Below are 20,554 nucleotides of genomic sequence, written 5' to 3' on the forward strand. Positions count from 1 at the left end.
AATCCTGTGACATTGACCATACTAATAATCAGACATTTATTATTATCATGGCTCAGTGGGTGAAGGTTCCTGATGACCTAAGTTCAATTCCTGGGACCCACATGGTCAGAGTAGAGAACTGACTTCTGCAGATTGTTCTCTGACCTCCCTACCTGTGCCCCTCCCCATAAATAAATAGTAAATAGGAAAGAAATGAAACCAGAAAACTGGCTGGGCATAGGGGCCTTCTGTAATGCCAGCACTTGGAAGGGTAAGAGAGGAAGAGCCTCTCAAATTGGAGACTGTCTCAAAGAACAAGTCAGGTGTTGTGGTAAACAGTTGTAAGGGTGAGGCTGGAGCATCACCACACCTTTGAATCCAGCAGGGTTTAATGTCGTGAGTTCCCATCAGGCCAGAGCCACATAGCAAGACCCTGTCTCAAAAACACAATCTCCAGAAAACTTGATCAGTGGTACAGTGTGCTGCCTAGCCCACTGCAAAGACCTTAGTCCTGTCCTCAACATTAAAAGAAAAAGAAACTGGAAAGCTGTTAAACATCGTGTAAGATAGCAGTTTGTAGGTACTGGGAGTACCTACATTAGCCCGTGATCTCTTAGAGAAAGGAGGCAAACCTGAGCTCTCTGGTTACCCCAGTTCATATAGAAGTTTGCAGGCTGCAGAATAGAGAGTAAGGAGCTTAAATAAAGTTTGGTGGTCTTCCACTGTTTTTTGAGACAGGGTTTCTTTGTGTAGCCCTGGCTGTCCTGGAACTTGCTTTGTAAACCAGGCTGGCCTCGAACTTAGAGATCTGCCTGCCTCTGTCTCCAGGGTGCTGGGATTAAAGGTGTGTGCCACCACTCGGCAGGTTTGGTGGTCTTAACTTGGTTGAGAAGCTAGACATAAAAGTTGGATAGAGTAGAAGAGGAGGAGGAAAAATTTGGAGGCAGATTACATTGGGGGAAGATAAAGAGAGCTCTAGACAGGCAGTGTGTCACTATTAGTCTGGTGAGCACTGATCTGTACTTTGGTGAGAGGGGGCTACTCAGCCCATGGAAAGCCCTAGGGAGAGTGATCCAGGCATTGTGCTGGATGGAGTCTGTTCCTACTAGCCTTTGCAGGCCATCAAAGGGTATGGTCCTGGAAATAAGGCTAAATCTGCTCTAATTAAAGGCTCCATTACACCCACCCTCTCAGTGCAGAAGTAATTTTGGAGGCTAATCCCAAGAAACTTAACACTGCCAAAACAAAAACCTGGCACTGAAAAGAAAAAACAGTGTCTTATCGTTAAAAAAATTACCAAGCATGGAAAGAACCAGGAAAATGTGCCTTAAAATCAGGAGGAAAATCAGTCTCAGAGATAACACATATTAAGAAAGACATTGAAACAAATACTGATTTTTTGTTTGTTTGCTTGTTTGTTTGAGAAGGTAAAAGAAATGTATAACACAGTGGAGATAAAAATATGTATTTTATTCAAATAAAACATTTAGCCAGGTGGTGGTGGCTCACGCTTTAAATCCCATCACTTGGGAGGCAGAGGCAGGTGGAGCTCTACGAGTTTGAAGCTAGCCTGGTCTACAGAGTAAATTATAGGACAGTCAGGGCTATACAGAGAAATCCTGTCTTGAAAAACAAACAAAACAAACACCAAACCATTTAGAAGTGGAAAAGAAAAGTACACACAGATGAGGCACCTATAACTTAGCGAACTTGAAAATGTAACAATTTAAGCAAAAATAAAAGGTAAAAAAAAATGGAGATATTAATAAGTCATCAGTCACTATACTAGGGGCAACAGTTTAAAAAAAAACAGAACGTGAGAGGAAGATGCAAACATGTGTAAGTGATGCCAAGAAAATTAGAAATGCACAGATTACAAGAAGCTCAGCAGAGAGGTGACCACACCAAGACGAAGCCAGCAAGCACTCCACTACGGGGGCATTCATTTCTTTAGGTTTGTATTTGCTCTTTACTGATTCTGTTGCTGTTCTAAATTTCACAAGATGTGCTGTCTTCTTTTCTTTTCAAGACAGGGTTTCTCTGCATAGCCCTGACTAACCTGGAACTCACTCTGGAGACCAGGCTCGCCTCCAACTCATAGAGATCTTCCTGCCTCCTCCTCCTGAGTGCTGGGATTAAAGGTGTGTGCCACTGCTGCCCAACTGGCAAGATTTGCTTTTTATGTCTGATGTTTTTTAAAGAGATTTCACTTTGTGTTTCCTAACCTGGCCTTGAATTTGTTGGCTTAATCCCTGATCCCACCTCAGCCTCCCAAATGCCTAGGACTATAGACATAGTTGAAATTCTTTCATCTCTAAAGTCTTTTCTCAGATTACTCAGTTATTGTCTCACTTCATGATGATCTACAGATAGGAAAATGTCTTAAAATCATTCATTTTATTTTCTGAGACTTATTAAAACATTTTTCAAGTATAAATGTTTTTTCTGTGTAAATGTATGTGAATACCTGGTGCCTGCAGAGGCCAGAAGAAGGTGTCAGATCCCCTAAAACTGCAGTTATAGGCAGTTGTAAGCCACCTGACAAGGGTATTGGGAATCAAACTTGGATCCTCTGCAAGAGCAGTAGTATGTACTCTTTTATTTTTATTTATTTTTATTTTTTTATTTTTCCAGACAGGGTTTCTCTGTGTAGTTTTGGTGCCTGTCCTGGATCTCACTTGGTAGCCCAGGCTGGCCTCACAAGAGATCCACCTGGCTCTGCCTCCCGAGTGCTGGGAATAAAGGTGTGCACCACCACTGCCCGGCTCAGAATGCACTCTTAACTACATCTTTCCAGCCCCTAGCCTGAATTTTTCTGGTAAGGAGCTAGAAGGAATTTTATAAAGAATGGAAATTTAGGATTTTGTTTTGGAGTAATAGGGAATTTTCATTCATGAGTAAAAATAAATTAGAACTGGGTTGGGTGGCACACACTTGTAATCCCAACCGTAGAGAGGCTGAAGCAGGGGGACTGCTGTGAGAGTTGAAGGGCAACTTGCACTACATTATTAGTTTGAGCCCGACTGGACTAGCAAGGCCCCGCCTCAGCCTCCTACCCCCAAGAGGAAGATTACCAAGAAGTGCTTAATGTAAGGTAGAAGACTTGATACTAAGTACATTCTCATTCATATTCATACCCCAACACCTCCAGTAATGCTTAGTAGAGTTCCTATGTAGGTGTGAGTGTAAAATTGAACTGGTGTGTTTACTCACAGTAAATGCTTTGAAGGAGAGTGGGAGTAACAGAGAAGTGCTCCACCCTAAGCCTCAGTCTAGGTAGATGACTTTCTGAGATCTCAATGTTCCCTACCTTAAACATAAAATTCATCATTCAAGCCAGCTTTTGATTTCCTTCCTCATGCCTGAAAACTTACTCATAGTGACAATATTTCTGATAGCCTTTTCCTGGTAGTTAGTTTGGAAGAACCTGTAGACCTGCTTTCTCTCTCAGCCTCAGTAGACTCCTGGCATTTAGTTACTTGCAAATGCCACCAAATAAACACTACTATTGTTTTGTCTTACTCTCTAAGAAAAAGATTTTGTTATTTTCTATTTATCTATTTGTCTGTCTATCCAAAACAGGGTTTCTCTTTGTAGACCTGGCTGTTCTGGAACTCACTCTGTAGCCCAGGCTGGCCTCAAACTCAGAGATCTGCCTGCCTCTGCCTCCCGAGTGCCGGGATTAAAGGCTTACACCACTGGGGCAGGAGAGATGGCTCAGCAGTTAAGAGAACTGGCTGCTCTTCCAGAGAACCCAGGTTCAGTTCCCAGCACCCACATGGCAGTTCACAACTGTAACTTTAGTTCCAGGGGATCTGATAACCTTCACACCAATGCACATAAAGTTAAAAAACAAACAAACAAATAAATAACAGACAAAAAAACATCACCACCACACAGCTGGAAGATCTCATATTTTCACTGCTTCTAGCTGGGCTAACCATCCTCAGACCTTTGAGCTGGATGTTTAATTGTTGTTTGAATTAAAATGTACTTAAACTGTGGGGAGTCTAGGCTTAACAGAACATTCTGGTATCTCTAAAGACAGTTTGTTATTTGTTAGACTGAAATAGTTAGGTTTTGTTTAGGGGAGGATTGGGAAGGTGGCTCCATTTGCAAAGTGCTTGCTATAGAAGTGGCTGGGTGAGGCATGTCTATAAACCCAGCACTGGGAAGGATTCTTGGGACTTGCTAGTCATCCAATCTAGCCAATCTGAGCTCCAGGTTTAGTGAAAGACCCTGTCTCCAAAAAATAAAGGTAGAGAAGTCGTGGAGGAAGACAACTCACATCAACCTCTAGCCTCCACATGCACGTAGAGGTTTCAGTTATTTCAGAGAGTTTTCTACCAGTCTTTTCTTAACAATCTCTGGACAGGATGCTAGATTAACAGGAACCACCATGCCCTGGTTCTGGCTTTTATTACTTAGCTGTGGAAACAGGGAAGTCGTGTGTGAGATCTGATAATTTGTTGGTTTGTGAAAGCTGAACATGTTAATATTGACGTGTTAAAAATATGTTCCTAGCCGGGCGGTGGTGGCGCACGCCTTTAATCCCAGCACTCGGGAGGCAGAGCCAGGCGAATCTCTGTGAGTTCGAGGCCAGCCTGGGCTACCAAGTGAGTTCCAGGAGAGGCGCAAAGCTACACAGAGAAACCCTGTCTCGAAAAACCAAAAAAAAAAAAGAAAAGAAAAAAAAAATATGTTCCTGTGTGCTTCAAATTTCTTTTAAGTATTAAAATTTTTAATTACTTGAAGTATTAACAGAATCTCAAAGCAACAGAGACTTATTCAGAATTTCATCCATATATAATCTACTGACCAAGCTAAAGACACATGTAACTTCCTAAGGCTAGCCTAGTTTTCCCAGTGGTGAAGAGTTTGTAAAATTCCCAATTCAGGGGCTGAAGAAATGGCTCAGCAGTTAAGAGCAGAGGACACAGGTCCAGTTCCCAGCACTCACTTGTGGTTCACAGTCATCTAACTGCAGTTTTAGGGGATCCAGCACCCTCTTCTGATCCTCTCTGGCACCAGGCACACATGTGGTGCACAGACATACATACAGGCAAAACACTCATGTACAAAAAATTAATTAAAAATTTTAATTTCCAGTCCAGAGGCTGGGTGGGGTTGGGGATGGCTCAGATGGTGTAGTGTTTGCCAGGCAAGCGTGAATTCCTGAGTTCAGTTCCCCAGCACCCACATAAAAAGGCTGCTGTAATGGTGAGCTTTGTCATCTCAGTGCTAGGAAGTCAAAGACCAGAGAATTCCTGTGATTCTCTGACTAGCCAGCCTAACATAGTCATTGTCAGGTTCTAGTGAGATGTAGTTGGTTGTTTTTTACTCCTTACTTTTTGTTCTTTGCTCATTTGGGGGGCCTACCACCCAGCTTTCAAATAAATACACACTGAAGACTTACTCTTTCTTATGAATGTCTGGCCTTGGCTTGGCTTGTTTCTAGGCAAGTTTTATTAACTTAAATTATCCTGTCTACCTTTTGCCTCTGGGCTTTTATCTTTCTCTATTCTATCTACCTTATTTTACTCCTTACTCCATGACTTGCTGTGTAGCTGGGTGGCTGGCCCCTGATGTCCTCCTCCTTTTCTCATTCCTTCTTCCTCTTTGCTCTTTTTCTCCTCCTATTTATTCTCTCTGCCTGCCAGCTCCGCCTATCCTTTCTCCTGCCTTGCTATTGGCCATTCAGCGCTTTATTAGACCAATCAGGTGATTTAGACAGGCAAAGTAACCCAGCTTCACAGAGTTAAACAAATGCAACATAAAAGAATGCAACACAACTTTGCATCACTAAACAAATATTCCACCACATAAACAAATGGAACATATCTTAAACTAATATTTTACATCAGTGAGAGACGCAAAAGTAAGGTGGACAGCTTTTGAGGAGTAAAATCTGACGTTGATCTCTGACCTACACACACAAGCGCATGTGTGTGCACCTCTCAACATGGACACACACGAACCCACACACAAATACTAATTTCCAATCCGTTGTGAACTGATATGTTTGTAAAATGTATCACTAAAACAGTGAAATCAGATATACAAAATACAAGTTCAAATGGTTTAATCAACTGACATTTCAATACTTAAGTAGAACAGGATAAGGAATTATAAAAACTGGACATAGAGTCAGATGCATAGTTATTTTGCAGTTGAAATAATAAAGAAAACTACAGGAGAGCAGTACTTTGTACTAACAAATACTATTTCATCAACAGTTAAAAGCTTTTTAAAAATAGTTTATTTTTGCTACTATAATTATATCATTTCTCCCTTCCCTTTCCTCCCTCCAAAAGTTCCCATGTAGTCCTCTAGTTGATTACCTCAGAGCGGTACCACTCTTGGATGACTCCTGAACTTTGCAATACATTAAGAATCCCCCAAAGTACAAAATCACTGTTCCAATGTTCTGTTTATAGGATTAGAAAAGACCTTGAACAGTTTGATCCTATTCAGAGCATTCATGCTGAATTTTATACAAAATGAAGTAATATATAGCTTCCAGTGCATCTTCATCTTTATATAGTAGCCAATTCATAGATTTTATGTTGAGTAATTAAAATAACTTTACATGAAAGGATTAGATTTAGTTCTGTTATATTTTCTTTAAGTAGGTCTCATTTGGTTGGAAAGTCAAGTTTGAATTTTTTGTTAATTTATAAGGCTAAGATAATCAATGAAAAGCATTTCTCAAAGCTGCTTTTTCTTCCCCTTGAAGTTCCCAACTTTTGTTTTCAAGATTTAAAAACATTTTTTCCCCTTACCTTTTTATTTTATATTGGGGGGGGGGTAGTCAGGAGGCACCGTGTGCCATGGCATTCATGTGGAGGTCAGAAGAAGTCTTAACTTTCTAGAGTCAGTTCTCTTCCAGCATGTGTGTCCTGGGAATCAAACTCAAGTTATCTGGATGGGTGGCAGTTGCCTTTACTTGTTTTATTTATGATTCTCTAGAGGACTGTTGGATTAAATGGGATGAATATATATTACGTATGTACATATGTATGTATTAAGAATTTAAGTCAGCTTGCATTAAAACAACAACCATTGACTCACACCCCAGAGGCTGAGAACCTGTTAGTTGCTCAGGTTTTTTGTCTGTTTTTATTTTGTTTTGTTGAGACCAGATCTCTACACCGTCCTGGCTGTCCTGGAACTCATTGTTCCAGGCTGACCTCCAACTCACAGAGATCCATCTGCCTCTGCCTCCTGAGTGCTGGCCTTAAGAGCGTGGACCACCACACCGGGCTTGTTCATTTTTGAGGTTGAGTGACTCAGCACCCAGAGCAGTCCTGCAGGAGCTGTCTCACGCCTCAGGCTGACAGCCCAGTGGTTGCCTAGTCCACAAGGCTAGGTGCCTGAGGAATTACAGTTTGCTGTGGGAAATCTGAAAGGTTCCTGGAGAGCCACTGGCCTTTAGTCCACGAGGGAAGCCTGGAAATACTGGTTCTGATATCAGCGAAGGAATCGGCAGCAGCAACAGGGCAAATCAACTGCTTGGCAAGAGAGAAGGTCAAGCGAGCAAAAGGTGAGCAATCACCTTCAGCCACTCCCTTTGGATCTGCACTGTTATCGTTGGGACAGCTCTCAGGAGAGGCTTCCTACTCAGCTCATGATTTCTGGCCAGTTGACGTCAAAACCAGCCGTAATACTTGCTGAGCCATTGTGAAGGTCCCTTGTTTTCACTCTTTAAACTTGTCTGCCACTGACAAGAAAGTATTATGATCTCACTGGGTGGTGGTGGTGCAGGCCTTTAATCCCAGCACTAGGGAGGTAGAGGATGGCAGATCTCTGTGAATTTGAGGCCAGCCTGGTCTACAGAGTGAGCCCAGGATAGCCAGGGCAAGAAGAGAAGCCCTGTCTCAAAAAACCAACCTCCTCCCACCAAAAAAGAACAACAACAACAACAACAACAAAAAAACTTCAAAACGCAATTCTTTTAAAGAGTATTAGGGTGCTGGAGAGATGGCTCAGCGGTTAAAGAGCACTAACTGCTCTTCCAAAGGCCCTGAGTTCAATTCCCAGCAACCGCATGATGGCTCACAACCACCTGTAATGAGTGTAGTGCCATTTTCTGGCCAGCAAAGACATATACAGGTAGAACACTACATGAAAAATAAATAAATATTAAAAATAAATAAATAAAGAGTATTAGGTAAAGAAAGTTAGGAGTGGAGCTCAGAAATTGAGCACTCTTGAGTTCTGTACCTAGCCCTTCCATTAAAAAGTGTGTGTATGTGTGTGTGTGTGTGTTGGTTGGTTGTGTGTGTGCGCGCATGTGCAATGGAGAGATGGCTGGGTGGTTAAGAGCACTGAATGTTCTTCCAGAGACCCTGAGTTCAGTTCCCAATACCAACCACATGGTGGCTAACTCCAGTTCTGAGGAATACAACGCCCTCTTCTGGCCTCCACAGGCACTGCATGTATGTGATACACAGACCAAAATACTCAAATACACATAAAATAAAAATAACCAAAGATTAAAAATAAATAAATGATGCTTACCACTGCACCTGGTAGAACTGACTTTTTAAAAATTCAGCCTCAATGACAACCTTGGCTGTTCTGGCATAATCCGCTTTATTTTTTGAGACAGGCCTGAATTGACCAAGAAGGTTAGGGTAGCTAGCCAGCAAATCCCAGGAATTTTCTTGTGCCTCCCCAGTGCTGGGATTGCAGGTTTCTGACACCATTCCCGGCTCTTTGCAGGGGTGCTGATAACCAAACCCAGGTCCTCATGCTTGCATAGCGAGCACTTTACCAATTGAACTATTCCCCCTATGTACACACACATTTCAGTTTTGCTGCCTCAGCAGGTAGCACACTCTATTGTCAGTTTTGGCACTGAGGCTGAATTTTTCTGACGATGACACTTCTTGGTCTTCATTGCTAGGATGCTTCTTTCAGCCTCCTTTGGTTTGCTGGTGTAGTATGCCAGTGCTTGTTTGTCCATATGTAGATTTTATTTCTCTATCTTAACTAGTGTTAAGTTATAAATTAAGTTGGGCATAATGGCACATACCTGTAATCCTACCACTCAAGAGGTTGATGCAAAGATTGCCATTAGTATAACAAGTACCAGGCTAGCCAAGGCTATGTAGCAAGATCCTGTCTTTGAAAAGAAAAATGTATACAATTGCTAAAAAACATAAATCTGCTGGATGTGGTGATGCACTGCTTTAATCCCAGCACTTGGGAGGCAGAGGCAGGCAGAGCTCTTGAGTTTGAACCCAGTCTAGTCCACATAAAGAGTTTATGGCCAGCAAGGGCTACATAGTGAGCCCCTGTTTCAAAAACCAAACAGAAAGTACATGGTGAGGTCTTTTACTCCCAACTTGTTTTATTTCCTATATTTTTGACAACAAGAATTCCAGTAGGGCTGGGGATAGCTTAGTGAGCAACGGGCTTGCTGTGCGAATGTGAGGAGCTGAGTTCAGACCCTTCGCACCCACATGAAGTGTTAGAGGTGAGGGATCCCTGAGAGACTTTGTCTCAAAAGATCAAATGGTGGGCCATGGTGGTGTGTGCCTGGAATCCCAGGAATCTGCCTACAAGCCTTCTAGAGGAAACTATAGTTGGGTTCTCTCCTAGCACTATAATTTTGCTTTTTATGAAGACAGTAAAAACATAGAATCAAACCTTATATACCTTATATACTCACCTTAGACTTTATGCTCTGCCTCACTTCTGGAGTGTTGGGATTATGGGCTTGCTTCACCGTGCTTAGCCGACTGGCTACCTGAAAAGAAAATATTAAAGCTAGGTGAGGTACCATGCCGGTAGTCCTAGTACTTGAGTGGCTGAGGCAGGAGATTACCACTAGTTCAAAGCTATCCTAAGTGAGTTGATGCTAGTTGATGCTAGATCTCTTTTTAAAAATGAGAGGGCAAAGCCGTCTCTCTCCATCAGTTATTAATCTCCTTTAAAGTGTAACATAAAAATATATAGCTGTAGGTGTTTTGGCAACATTCCTTTAGCAAATGAAGTATTCATAAGCATGTTCCCTTTAGTAGTTGTTAAGACATGATATCAAGCCGGGCGGTGGTGGCGCACGCCTGTAATCCCAGCACTCGGGAGGCAGAGCCAGGTGGATCTCTGTGAGTTCAAGGCCAACCTGGGCTACCAAGTGAGTTCCAGGAAAAGGCGCAAAGCTACACAGAGAAACCCTGTCTCGAAAAACAAAAAACAAACAAACAAAAAAAGACAAGAAGCAGTTGTATGTAAAAGACAGTGCAGCTGGGTGGTGGTGGCGCATGCCTTTAATTCCTGCACTTGGGAGGCAGAGGCAGGTAAATCTTTTGAGTTTGGGGCCAGCCTGGTCTATAGAGTGAGTTCCAGGACAGCCAGGGCTACACAGAGAAACCCTGTCTTGAAAAACAAACAAGACAGTGTTGTCCAAAGACAGCTTTCTGGTGCTTACGGCTGAGTAAAACTCAGCCAGGAATAGTGGCTCACGGCTGCAATCATGCTTGGGAGGCTGAGGCAGGAAGATTGTCACATGTTAGGCCAGCCTGAGCTACATAGTTCTAGGCCAGTATAGGTTACAGAATGAGAGATCTGGTATCAAAACCTTAAAGAAAAAAAGGTAAAGTCCATAGAAATGAGTGGAATGACCTCAGATGAGTCCACAGAATGCTTCTCAGCCAGATTTTGTGTGTGTGTGTGTGTGTGTGTGTGTGTGTGTACCCAGTGCATGTGGAGGCAGGTCAGTGTTGAATGACTTCCTTGATTTCCTTTTCCTTCTTATTATTTTTTAGTTATTTTATTTATTTATGTGTGTTTTTGTATATACACCACAGAATTATTTGGAGGTTGGGGACAACTTGCAGTAACCATTTCTCTCCATCCACCATGTATGTGGGTCTTGAAGATTGAACTCAGGTTGTCAGGCTTGGCAGCAAGGGCCTTTACCCACTGAGCCATCTGGATAGACAAGGTCTCTCACTGGTCGGGGACATCCTGATCTGGCTAGGCTGGCTAGCCAGCAAATCCCAGGTATTCACTTGCCTGTTCCCCATCCCCTGGCTGGGATTACAGATGCCATCACACCTAACATTTTACATAAGTTCTGGGGCTTGAACTTGGATCTCCTTGCTTATATAGCAAACACTTTACCAAATCAGCCATCTCCTCATCCCTTCAGCCACATTTTGACGAGACATCTCTGGCCTCCATTTCAAGGACAGTTAAAGGGAAAGCCACCAAATCTGGAATTAGTTGAGGAAACTTAGGCCACCAAATCTGGAATTAGTTGAGGAAACTTCGAGTGTTTTAATGTTGGCCGGGTGGTGTTTTACTGAACTGTAGCATCTGAGACTATCTGAAGGCACAGGATTGACAACTGAAACGAACAGTTGTGCTTCGTGTAAACACAAGCATAAGTCACCAAAGTCCTCAGCCACATGTTCACCCTTCCATCTCTGATGCCATTAATTTATCAAAGGTTGTTGTTGATGTCATCATACCCTGACTGCCACCAAATTTATCTCTAGCTTACACTGCAAGTTCATACATCTCGTTGCTTATCTGTCACCTTATGTAGATGCATAAAGGCAGTATAAACCTGGTCCAAAGCTCAGTTTCTGATCATAGCCTTCCTAGCTCAGAAGACTTGAGCAGCTTCTCTTCCCCACTGCTCAAGTCAAAGTCCTCAGTGTTGCATCATTTCTTTGTGTCATACTTCATGTATGTTCCGTGTGTGTGCAAGTTCTGGGAGCTGCACCCTCCAAATAGCCTGGATCTAGCATATCTCAGCATTTGGCCAACATGGCTAAAATGCCTTTTTATTTTTATTATTTATTTTTGTTTGTTTGTTTGTTTATTTTGTTTTGTGTTTGGAGACAACTCTGTGTAGCAGTCCTGGCTGTTCTGGAACTCACTTTTGTAGACCAGGATGGTCTCCAATTCACAGAGATCCGCCTGCCTCTGCCTTTCCAATGCTGGGATTGAAGTCATGCACCACCACTCCTCGGCTTAGAATGCCTTTTTAAACAAATTTTTAAAATATTTTATCTGTTTATTTACTTATTTTTTTAAAACAGGTTTCCCTATTGTAGTTCTGTCTGTCTTCATGATTGCTATGTAGACCAGGCTGGCCTCACACTCACAGAGATCTACCTGCCTCTGCCTCCTGAGTGCTGGGATTAAGGACATGCATCACTACTCTTGGCTTATTTTTATTTTATTTAAAACATTTTTTATTTTATGTGTTTTTGTGTGTATGGCTATTTTGCCTACCTGTATGTCTGTGAACCACATGCATGCCTGGTGTTTGAGGAGGCCAGAAGAGGGAGTTGAGTCAGATCCTCTGACTGGAGCCATAGACAGTTGTGAGATGCTGTGTTTCACTGGGACACAAACCAGGTCCTCTGGAAGAGCAGCCAGCACTCCTAACCAGTGAGCCATTTCTTCTGCCTCCAGCTTATTTTTATTTTAGTGTGTGTTTGCGCGTGTGTGTGTGTGTGTGTGTGTGTGTGTGTGTGTGTGTGTGTGTAGGTGTTCATGTTAGTTCAACACTCAAGGAGGCCAGAGAAGGTGTCAGATCACCTGGAGTTTTAGTTACAAACAGTTGTGAGCCACCAGACATGGGTCTGGGATCTGAACACAGGTCCTCTTCAAGAGCAGTGTGTGCTCTTAACTGCTGAGTCATCTTTCAGCCCTCTAGAATGATTTTGTTTTTGTTTTTTTTGGACACAGAATATTGCTTTGTAGCCCAGGCTGGCCTCAGTTTCTCATCCTCCTCCTGCCTCAGCCTCTCAAGTCCTGAGATTATAGAGATATACAACCATACCCATTTCTTTTTTTTCACTCAATAATTATATTTATGATATTCATTAATTGAATTGATTTATTACATTCATGATATTATGTCGATACTACTGTTCGTTTGTGGACACACAAAACAGAGATTCTTTACTTATGAAATCATTGCTCTATATTCCTTTATTCTCTGTCTTGAGATAACATCTAATCTTTCTGTCTCTATAAATTTGTATATTCCATATATTTCATGTAATACAATTCTATAGTATTTGTCCTTTTTTTAAATGCGAAAACATTTTATGTACAACTGCAGGAGAAATAATACTCAGATAGCCTGAACATAAAAACAGGTTATAATTTAATTTAAAAGTTCAGGGTTATTTTAAACAGTAAAATATTTTCTCTGTAGAAAATAGTATAAATGATAACATTTCCCAATAAGCCCTTTTAAGCCAAATGATAGCTGAGTTATACATATAAATATTGATTAGATTCTGGGATACAGAAGAGACCTATCTATTCAGAGAGCTATGTTTTACTTAAGTTCCATACCCATTTCAAAATAATCTTTTTATAATATACACTGGGGTAAAGCCAAGCATGGTATCTCACGCCTTTAATCCCAGCACTAAGGAGGCAGAGGTAAGTCTTTGAGTTCAAGGCCAGCTTGGTTTACATAATGAGTTCGAGGATAGTCAGGGTTACACAGTGAGACCTTAAAAAATGTTTTAAATTATTTTCTCAGTATGTTCTATCCATACTGGCTCCTTGGCTGTTCTTCACACAAGATTACTAATGGGTGTGTGTGTGCATTTTAATGGCGTGCGTGAACCAGTCAGAAGACAACTTGTGGGGTTGGTTCTGTCCATCATAGTAAGTCCTGAGAATTGAACTCAGGTTATCAGGCTTCGTGACAAAGGCCTTTACTCCCTGAGCTATCTCACTGGCCCTACATTTTAAAAAATGTATTATTATTATTATTATTATTATTATTATATATAGATGTGCATACATGATGTGGACAGGGATGGTGGTGGATGGCCACGGCACATGTGGAAGTCAAAGGACAACATAGTGGAGTCGGTTCTCTCCTTCCACTTTTATGTGAGTTCCAGGGGTTGAACTCAATATCCACAACATGCAGGAAACATCGATGTGCAAGCTTGGAGCCATTCTCATTAATAACTAGGAATGGTACAGCTGGGTCCAATGGGAGGTCTATTTCTAGTTGATTATTTTTGTTGTTATTTTGACACAGGGTCTTATTTTGTAACCCAGGCTGCCCTAGGACTCACTGTGTAGCTCAGGTTAGCCTCACACTCATGATAATTCTTCTGCTTCAGCCTCCAGAGTGCTGGAATTACAGAATGCACCCAGCCTCAGCTCCTTTTGTTGAATGCAGTCTTAGCCCCACTGCCAGCCTACTGAAGCAAAATCTGCATTTTGACAAGTCCCCACGAGGTGACTTCATTTTACCAATTGCTGACCTGAAATGTTTCACCCATTCTTATGTGTATTTTTATTTTTATTTTTGTGGCCATAACTAGAATGTAAGTCCCATGAGGGCAGTGCTGTCTCTTGGGTGCTGTCCTTCAGTGCCTGGACTACTCAGTAAGCAGTTGATGAATGAAGAGAATACATGCGTGTAACAGGACTGGCTTTGTGGTTTGGAATGTGTAAGTCTGTGTAATAAAAATCCTTGGTAGTTCCCAGTTCCAAGATTGGGGCGGTTACTGTTTTGACATCAGTGTGAAGGGGTTTTGTTCTCTTGCTTGGGCATGAATTCCTTTAAATCAGTGTGACTCGATCGTTCATTCTCATTTTCAGATGTTTGTCTTTACAGCAAAGTTGAGGTGGTGGTTCTAGTGTACCCCACTAAACTCTATGGTTATTTCCTTTTTGTATTCAGAAAGACTGTCCTTCTGAGTTCAAGCTGAAGTCTCTTAAGGTTTTTATCCAGTTGTTAGTCTGTTTGTATTATCTTATTCAATCCTGATTTTAATAATGATTTTTTTTTAAATAAGAGGATTCTAGGGTGGGTGATAGAGGTGGGAAAGATATTAAAGGAGGTGGACAGAATGAACTTTTATACATGTATAAAATTGTCCAAGAACAAACTCAATAAAAGTTACTTTTAAGAGCTTCTGAAAATGTGAAGTCACATACAAATTTTAAAGTTAAACTTTAAATAAACAGATAAAGGAATGTGAAGTATCAGTTTTTTACTTTGGAAGCAGGATTCTAGAAGAGACCTATGTTTCCGGTATTGCTCTGCATTCAAAGATCTGTTCCCGAGGTATCTATCCCTCAGGCTTACCTTGGTGAAATTTCCAGTAAGCAATTCTTACTGTTGATTTTGAGTACAGCTGTGGAACGGACCACATCCAGTTTTCATCTGGGGGCACTTAGCAGTGGCTGAAGGCTTTGGTTAATGGTCACAGCTGAGAGTGGGAAATGGAGTGCGTGGAGGCCAGGGATCTTGTTAAACACTGGGATGCAAGAACAGCCCACACGTCAAAGAATTAGCTAGTTGGAAAGGTCTGAGAGGGTGACTTGAATTGAGAGAGCCTTTCTCTTGAGTTCTGTCAGTAAAGAAACCTTTGCCTACCTAAGGAAAAGAGAAAGTGGCGTGGAGAGTCTTAGATGGAGATACAGAGCTTTTAGGGTTGTTTGTATTAAACCATCATTTTAAATCAGACACAATACAGGACTTTAGTGATCGGCCTTCCTTCCCCTGTGCGTGCGTAAATCACCCTTGGAACAAAAGATATTTAAGCGTTTTGTCAACGTAGTTGGTTTTGGAATTGGATAACATTCTCAAATAATTTTACATTTTAAAATTTAGGGAATCTCAAATATAGGGTTACTGGTTTTCCTTATTTTACAGATGGGGTCGAGGATTTGGTCTTTTGGGTTCCATTTTTGGAAAAGATGGTGTATTAAACCAGCCAAACAGTGTCTTTGGACTTATATTTTATATACTACAGTTATTACTTGGTAAGTATTTATACAGAGATACAGAAATAAGCTTGTTACCCCATTCAGTGCTTGTGTCTTCGCCCTAAAGTGTATCTTCATAGTGAAAAGCACGTGCTAATAATTGAGCACCACTAGGGGGCAGCACATTTTTGTCCTGTGAAAATGTGATTCACTGCTTTTTATGATGTGCTGACCTTGGTATCAGTGGACCTTTAGTCATGCTAGCAGTGTGTCATGATGTCCAGAAACCCAGCCCCATCCATGGAAATTATTACTCCAGTCTTCCTTGTAAGCTTGTTTTTTACAATTATATTATAGACTCTGGCTATCTTAAAATAGCACATATTAAGTAAACAGTAGCAGAAAGCTGCCATAACTTCATCACTTTTATGTATCTACTGTTTCCCTGTCTTGTGGGTCTTTTGTTTGTCCCCCGTGGTGCTGGGATCAAACCCAGAATCGTATAATTGAGCTCCATCCCTAGCCCTGCCTTTTGCTTTTAAGAAAAAAGTCTTATGGCCTTGTATTTTCAATATCATTGTCCTAAGTGTCTGTGGACATCTCAGTTTCACATTTTTATATGATGTGAATAATGCCACGGGGATCCATTTTCTTTAAAGTATTGCCTCCCTTGAATTATTTCCCTGAAATAAATTTCCGGGTATGAGGTTAATAAGTCAAAAAATATTTTTTAATGGATTTTAACAGTTATGCCAAATTGTTGTTCCCCTCTCCCAGTCGTCTGGTCTCCATCTAATCTTCATTTTAAAAGGGTGTCTTTTTTTTTTTTTTGTCAGATTTTCTAGTTATCAAGTATCAGTAGCCATCTTTGTAATTTTACTGTATTTTAATGACCTTTTACTGCCCACTAAGCTTATTTGTGATAATTCTTTTATCCTTTGAAATGTTGGTTTTGTGGTTATGCTTGGGGTCTAGTGCTTTGCGGTTCAACTTCTAATGTTTTATTCATTGTTTGTCAGCTCTTCTGTGCAGTGACTGGTTAAGTCTGCAGTTGACTTGCTGTGATTCACATTTGGAATATGATTTTTTTCTAAAAAGTTTGATCAGGTTTGCCCAATTCTGAATGTACATACTTACCCTGCAGAAATAGGAAGGTGTAGACGAAATGATAGTGCAGTTTAAAATAGCAGAGCTATCACTGGGGGTTCAGCTGTCAGTAACGGCTGAACTGACAAGGGCGTGTCCACATTGGAAAGTTCCGTATAGCCATTAAAGCAAAAGTGAGTGGGAGAAGATTAGGATGCTGTCCAGAAGAACAAGCAAAATGGGGCTTAAAGTCTAGGGTGGTCATGTTTGTATGTGCGTGGGAAAGCATAGCGAGGGGTCTGTGGTTGGAGGGGAAGGCTCATCTCGAGTGTATTGGTTCTGTGGGATTTCTAAAGTACAAACTCCAACTCAGGAGCAGCTCCTTCCCCTTCATAGGAAAGTGCTTAGAGAAAAGTCATCCATGTTTATGTGGGAAATCGAGGTGAGACAGGTTTCCATTTATAATATTAATGTACTGGTTCCATTTCATGTGCATAATTTCATCGTGTGTATTATTTCCACTCACATTTCCTGACTTGTTAGTTTCCACATGCTTTTGTAATGTCAGTTCTTTTGAATCAGCTAACACATCCAGAGCTTGTCACCTCATTCCCTCGGTAGACTGTGTGACCATCATCATTTTAAATGGTAGTTCAAATGATAGTTCATTTTAAACATAGTTCAAATGTTAAAAAAACAAGCTACTGTGTGGTGAAAAGCAATCCTACCTCAGTTCCAGTTCGTTTTATCTTCTTTGCCCCACCCCCACCAGCTCATGGTTCTGGTGTGTTTTTGCATATATAAAAAATACAAACAAATGGTCTAATCTTTTCTTTTAAAACACAAAAAGTAAATGCTGTGTTCCCTGTGCTACAGCGCTCTTTTCTCCCCCTTTTATTCTTTTTTATTTATTTATTTATTTTTTGCTTGACTGGTCTATGATTTATCTTAATTATCTCTATATATATATTTTTGTTTATTTGTTTTGTTTTATTTTGCTTTTCAAGACAGGATTTCTCTATGTAATAGCCCTGGCCTTCCTGGAACTCTCTTTGTAGACCAGGCTGGCCTTGAACTCATAGAGATCTGCTTGCCTCTGCCGGGACTAAAGGCATGCACCACCACTGCCCGGCGCTTTTTTATTTTTTTATGTGGATACATTGTTTTTATTTTTTTTCACAGCTATAAAATATTTTATTGTTAGAGTTATGGCCCATTATAAAATCCAGTTTTCCCACCAATCACAAGTACCTGCATACACCACCGTTAATACAGTAGCAGCACTTCCAGGGCACTCTGAGCACCTTACTGTAGCCCAGATAGTCCAGCTTTAGCTAAGCTCACTTAATCTTCACAACAGACTGAGGAGGTAGCTGGTGTACTGTCTGCTAGTGAAATCTGAGAGGAGAAAAGCACAGTAGATAGTTTACATATCATTTTATTTTTCTGGTTGTTTGCTTGCAGCGCTGGGGATTGAACCCATGCATCTAGAACCCTTGTACATCTAGATGACAAGAAAGCTGCTGCGGAAATTCATCTCTAGCCTACCAGTATCATTTCTCAAAATATTTATTTATTTATGTACATATCTCAGACCAGGCTGGAACTCAGCCTTGGCTGTCCTTAGATGCACAGATGACCACCTGCCTTAGCCTCCTGGGTGCTGGGATTCTGGAGTGGCCCGCGATGCCTGGTTCTTGCATCGTTTTCAACTGTATGAGGAGGTTAAGGTGTCAGCACTCATTATTCAGGCTTAGATTTTCAGCATAGGTAGGTAGCACGGTGAGGGCAGTGCTAGTTGACTACATTGAGCACAGTCTAGGCTTTGCTAGCCCACTAGCCATTGGGTAGGCAGAGAGTTGAAGAAGCTCTGCCCTTTTCTGACCTTGAAAACGAGTGTATATAGTCTTTGTGTCACTGGCATTGGGGAATCACAGAACAGTCCATGGGAAGGCAGTCAAGACTCCAGACACACTTTTGTCCTAAGCCCTGGCTTCTAATACCTGACTTCTTTTCCCCCCACCTTGGGACAGGGTCTTACTGTAACCAGACAGGCTCAGTCTTTAGTCCTTCTGCCTCAGCCCCAGAGTGCTGGATTATGGACGTGTTGCCACCACACCTGGCTCAGACTGCCTGTTTTCCTCATCTGTTTTGCTGCACATGTGGCTACTGGCCTGCTCTAGTTGCCCTTATCCACCAGTTAGCCATCCTAAAGTGTTTCAGCATTTTGTTTTTTTTTTTTTCCTCTTCAGCACAGTGTTGGCGAGGGCATCACCAGGTTTGGGTTTTTGGTAAATTTGATCTAACTATGAAAACATTCTCCCCAGATAGGGAACCTATAGTGAAACACCAGGGGAGGGTCTTACCCCAGGAGGTGTGGCTTGGAAGGAAAGCTGCAGCCCTCGTTCCTCTGCACATTAGGAGACTGTCAGCATCTTTGCCTAAAGTGATTGTAAGCTTGCATAGTCGTGTGCACACATCCTCGTGAAATAGTAACAGGTCAGAAACCTGGCAGCTCTGAACCCGTCCAGTGAAACTCAGCCTGCTTAGTGTTAAACAGACGGGCGGCTTTTGCCCTGTTTTCAGAGTCAAGAAGGTAAGGTCAGTATTGATCCACACTGCTTTTAGCTACAGCCTGTCACTTGTCAGTTGAGAGGTTCTGTCCAGGCCAGGCCCTGACCCAGCCGTGTCTCTCTCTTGCAGGCATGACGGCCAGTGCAGTTGCGGCCCTTGTCCTCATGACCTCCTCCATCGTGTCCGTGGTGGGCTCTTTGTACCTGGCCTACATTCTGTACTTTGTGCTGAAGGAGTTCTGTATCATCTGCGTCACCACATACGTGCTGAACTTCATTCTCCTCATCATCAATTACAAACGACTAGTTTACTTGAATGAGGCCTGGAAGCGACAGCTGCAGCCTAAGGAAGACTGACGGCTGGCGGATTCCCACCCAACTGTCTCAGACACTTCTTTCATTAAGTTTATTTTGCAAGTTTTTTTTTTTTTAATTCACAACAGACACTTTCCCTGAGAATCTTAAACTGATTTTTTAAAATACTGTAAATTAGAAGGGGCCCTAGCTATTTTCTGTGTCAATCTTCATTTTAAATCCGGATACAAAAAAGGATACGCCGAGCCAATCAAAGACAAGCTTTAACTTTACCTTGAAGATGTTTCTGAGATAATAAAATGTAGCCCTAGCCCCCGGTCCTCAACCGTAAAGTGAGCAGCCATTGCTAGTAATTCTTTAATGTGTATAAATTCAATTTCAGGTATAAAAAATGTGATCATGAACATGAAAATATTTTAGAATAGATACTGTATTAAATATTGCCATGTTTACAATATGTAATATGTTTTTAGCTGATGGATTTAAATCTGTAGATTCAATTAGAGTCCATTCGTGTGATATTTGTAAATAAAGGTAGAAACATTGGATCCACCCCTGCAGAACTTACTGTACAGTTTAGTTGAAGTGTAGTAATGAAGAGTTGTCAGCTCAGTGTGACTGGTGAGTAGTGGAGAGAGTAGACAGCAACAGATCATCTTGGGAAACGTGCTGACAGTCCTGGTGCAGGGTTGACAGCAGAAACAGTAGGGGGCTTGGTTCCCTTCCACCTCCCCCTCTGAGAGGAAGAAGCGAGATCTGAACATCCCAGTCAAGTTTGACTAGTCATAAAACTGGATGAATCCTAACGGTTTAGGATGTCATGTGACCAGACCTGTAATTCCAAGGCTCTTGGGACACTGATGGTAGGAAATGGATGTAGTCTT

The 20,554-nt window shown here is 41.6% G+C and overlaps 1 protein-coding gene across 3 annotated transcripts in view; it reads left to right on the top strand.

Annotated features, from left to right (window-relative positions):
* Vkorc1l1 (vitamin K epoxide reductase complex subunit 1 like 1) overlaps positions 1-20,222 on the top strand; it is a 43,552-nt gene extending 23,330 nt beyond the window's left edge. For 2 of the 3 annotated variants that reach the window (XM_059249766.1, XM_059249767.1), the window contains exons 2-3: positions 15,644-15,753; positions 19,486-20,222. In XM_059249766.1, coding sequence (XP_059105749.1) covers positions 15,644-15,753; positions 19,486-19,712 — 337 coding nt within the window. In that variant the 3' untranslated portion in view covers positions 19,713-20,222. The remainder of the gene's footprint in view (positions 1-15,643; positions 15,754-19,485) is intronic. The other variant, XM_059249768.1, reaches the window with a different exon arrangement.
* Positions 20,223-20,554: the final 332 nt, after the last annotated feature.

This window comes from Peromyscus eremicus, chromosome 23 (genome assembly GCF_949786415.1).
Source record: "Peromyscus eremicus chromosome 23, PerEre_H2_v1, whole genome shotgun sequence".
Taxonomy (NCBI): Eukaryota; Metazoa; Chordata; class Mammalia; order Rodentia; family Cricetidae; genus Peromyscus; species Peromyscus eremicus.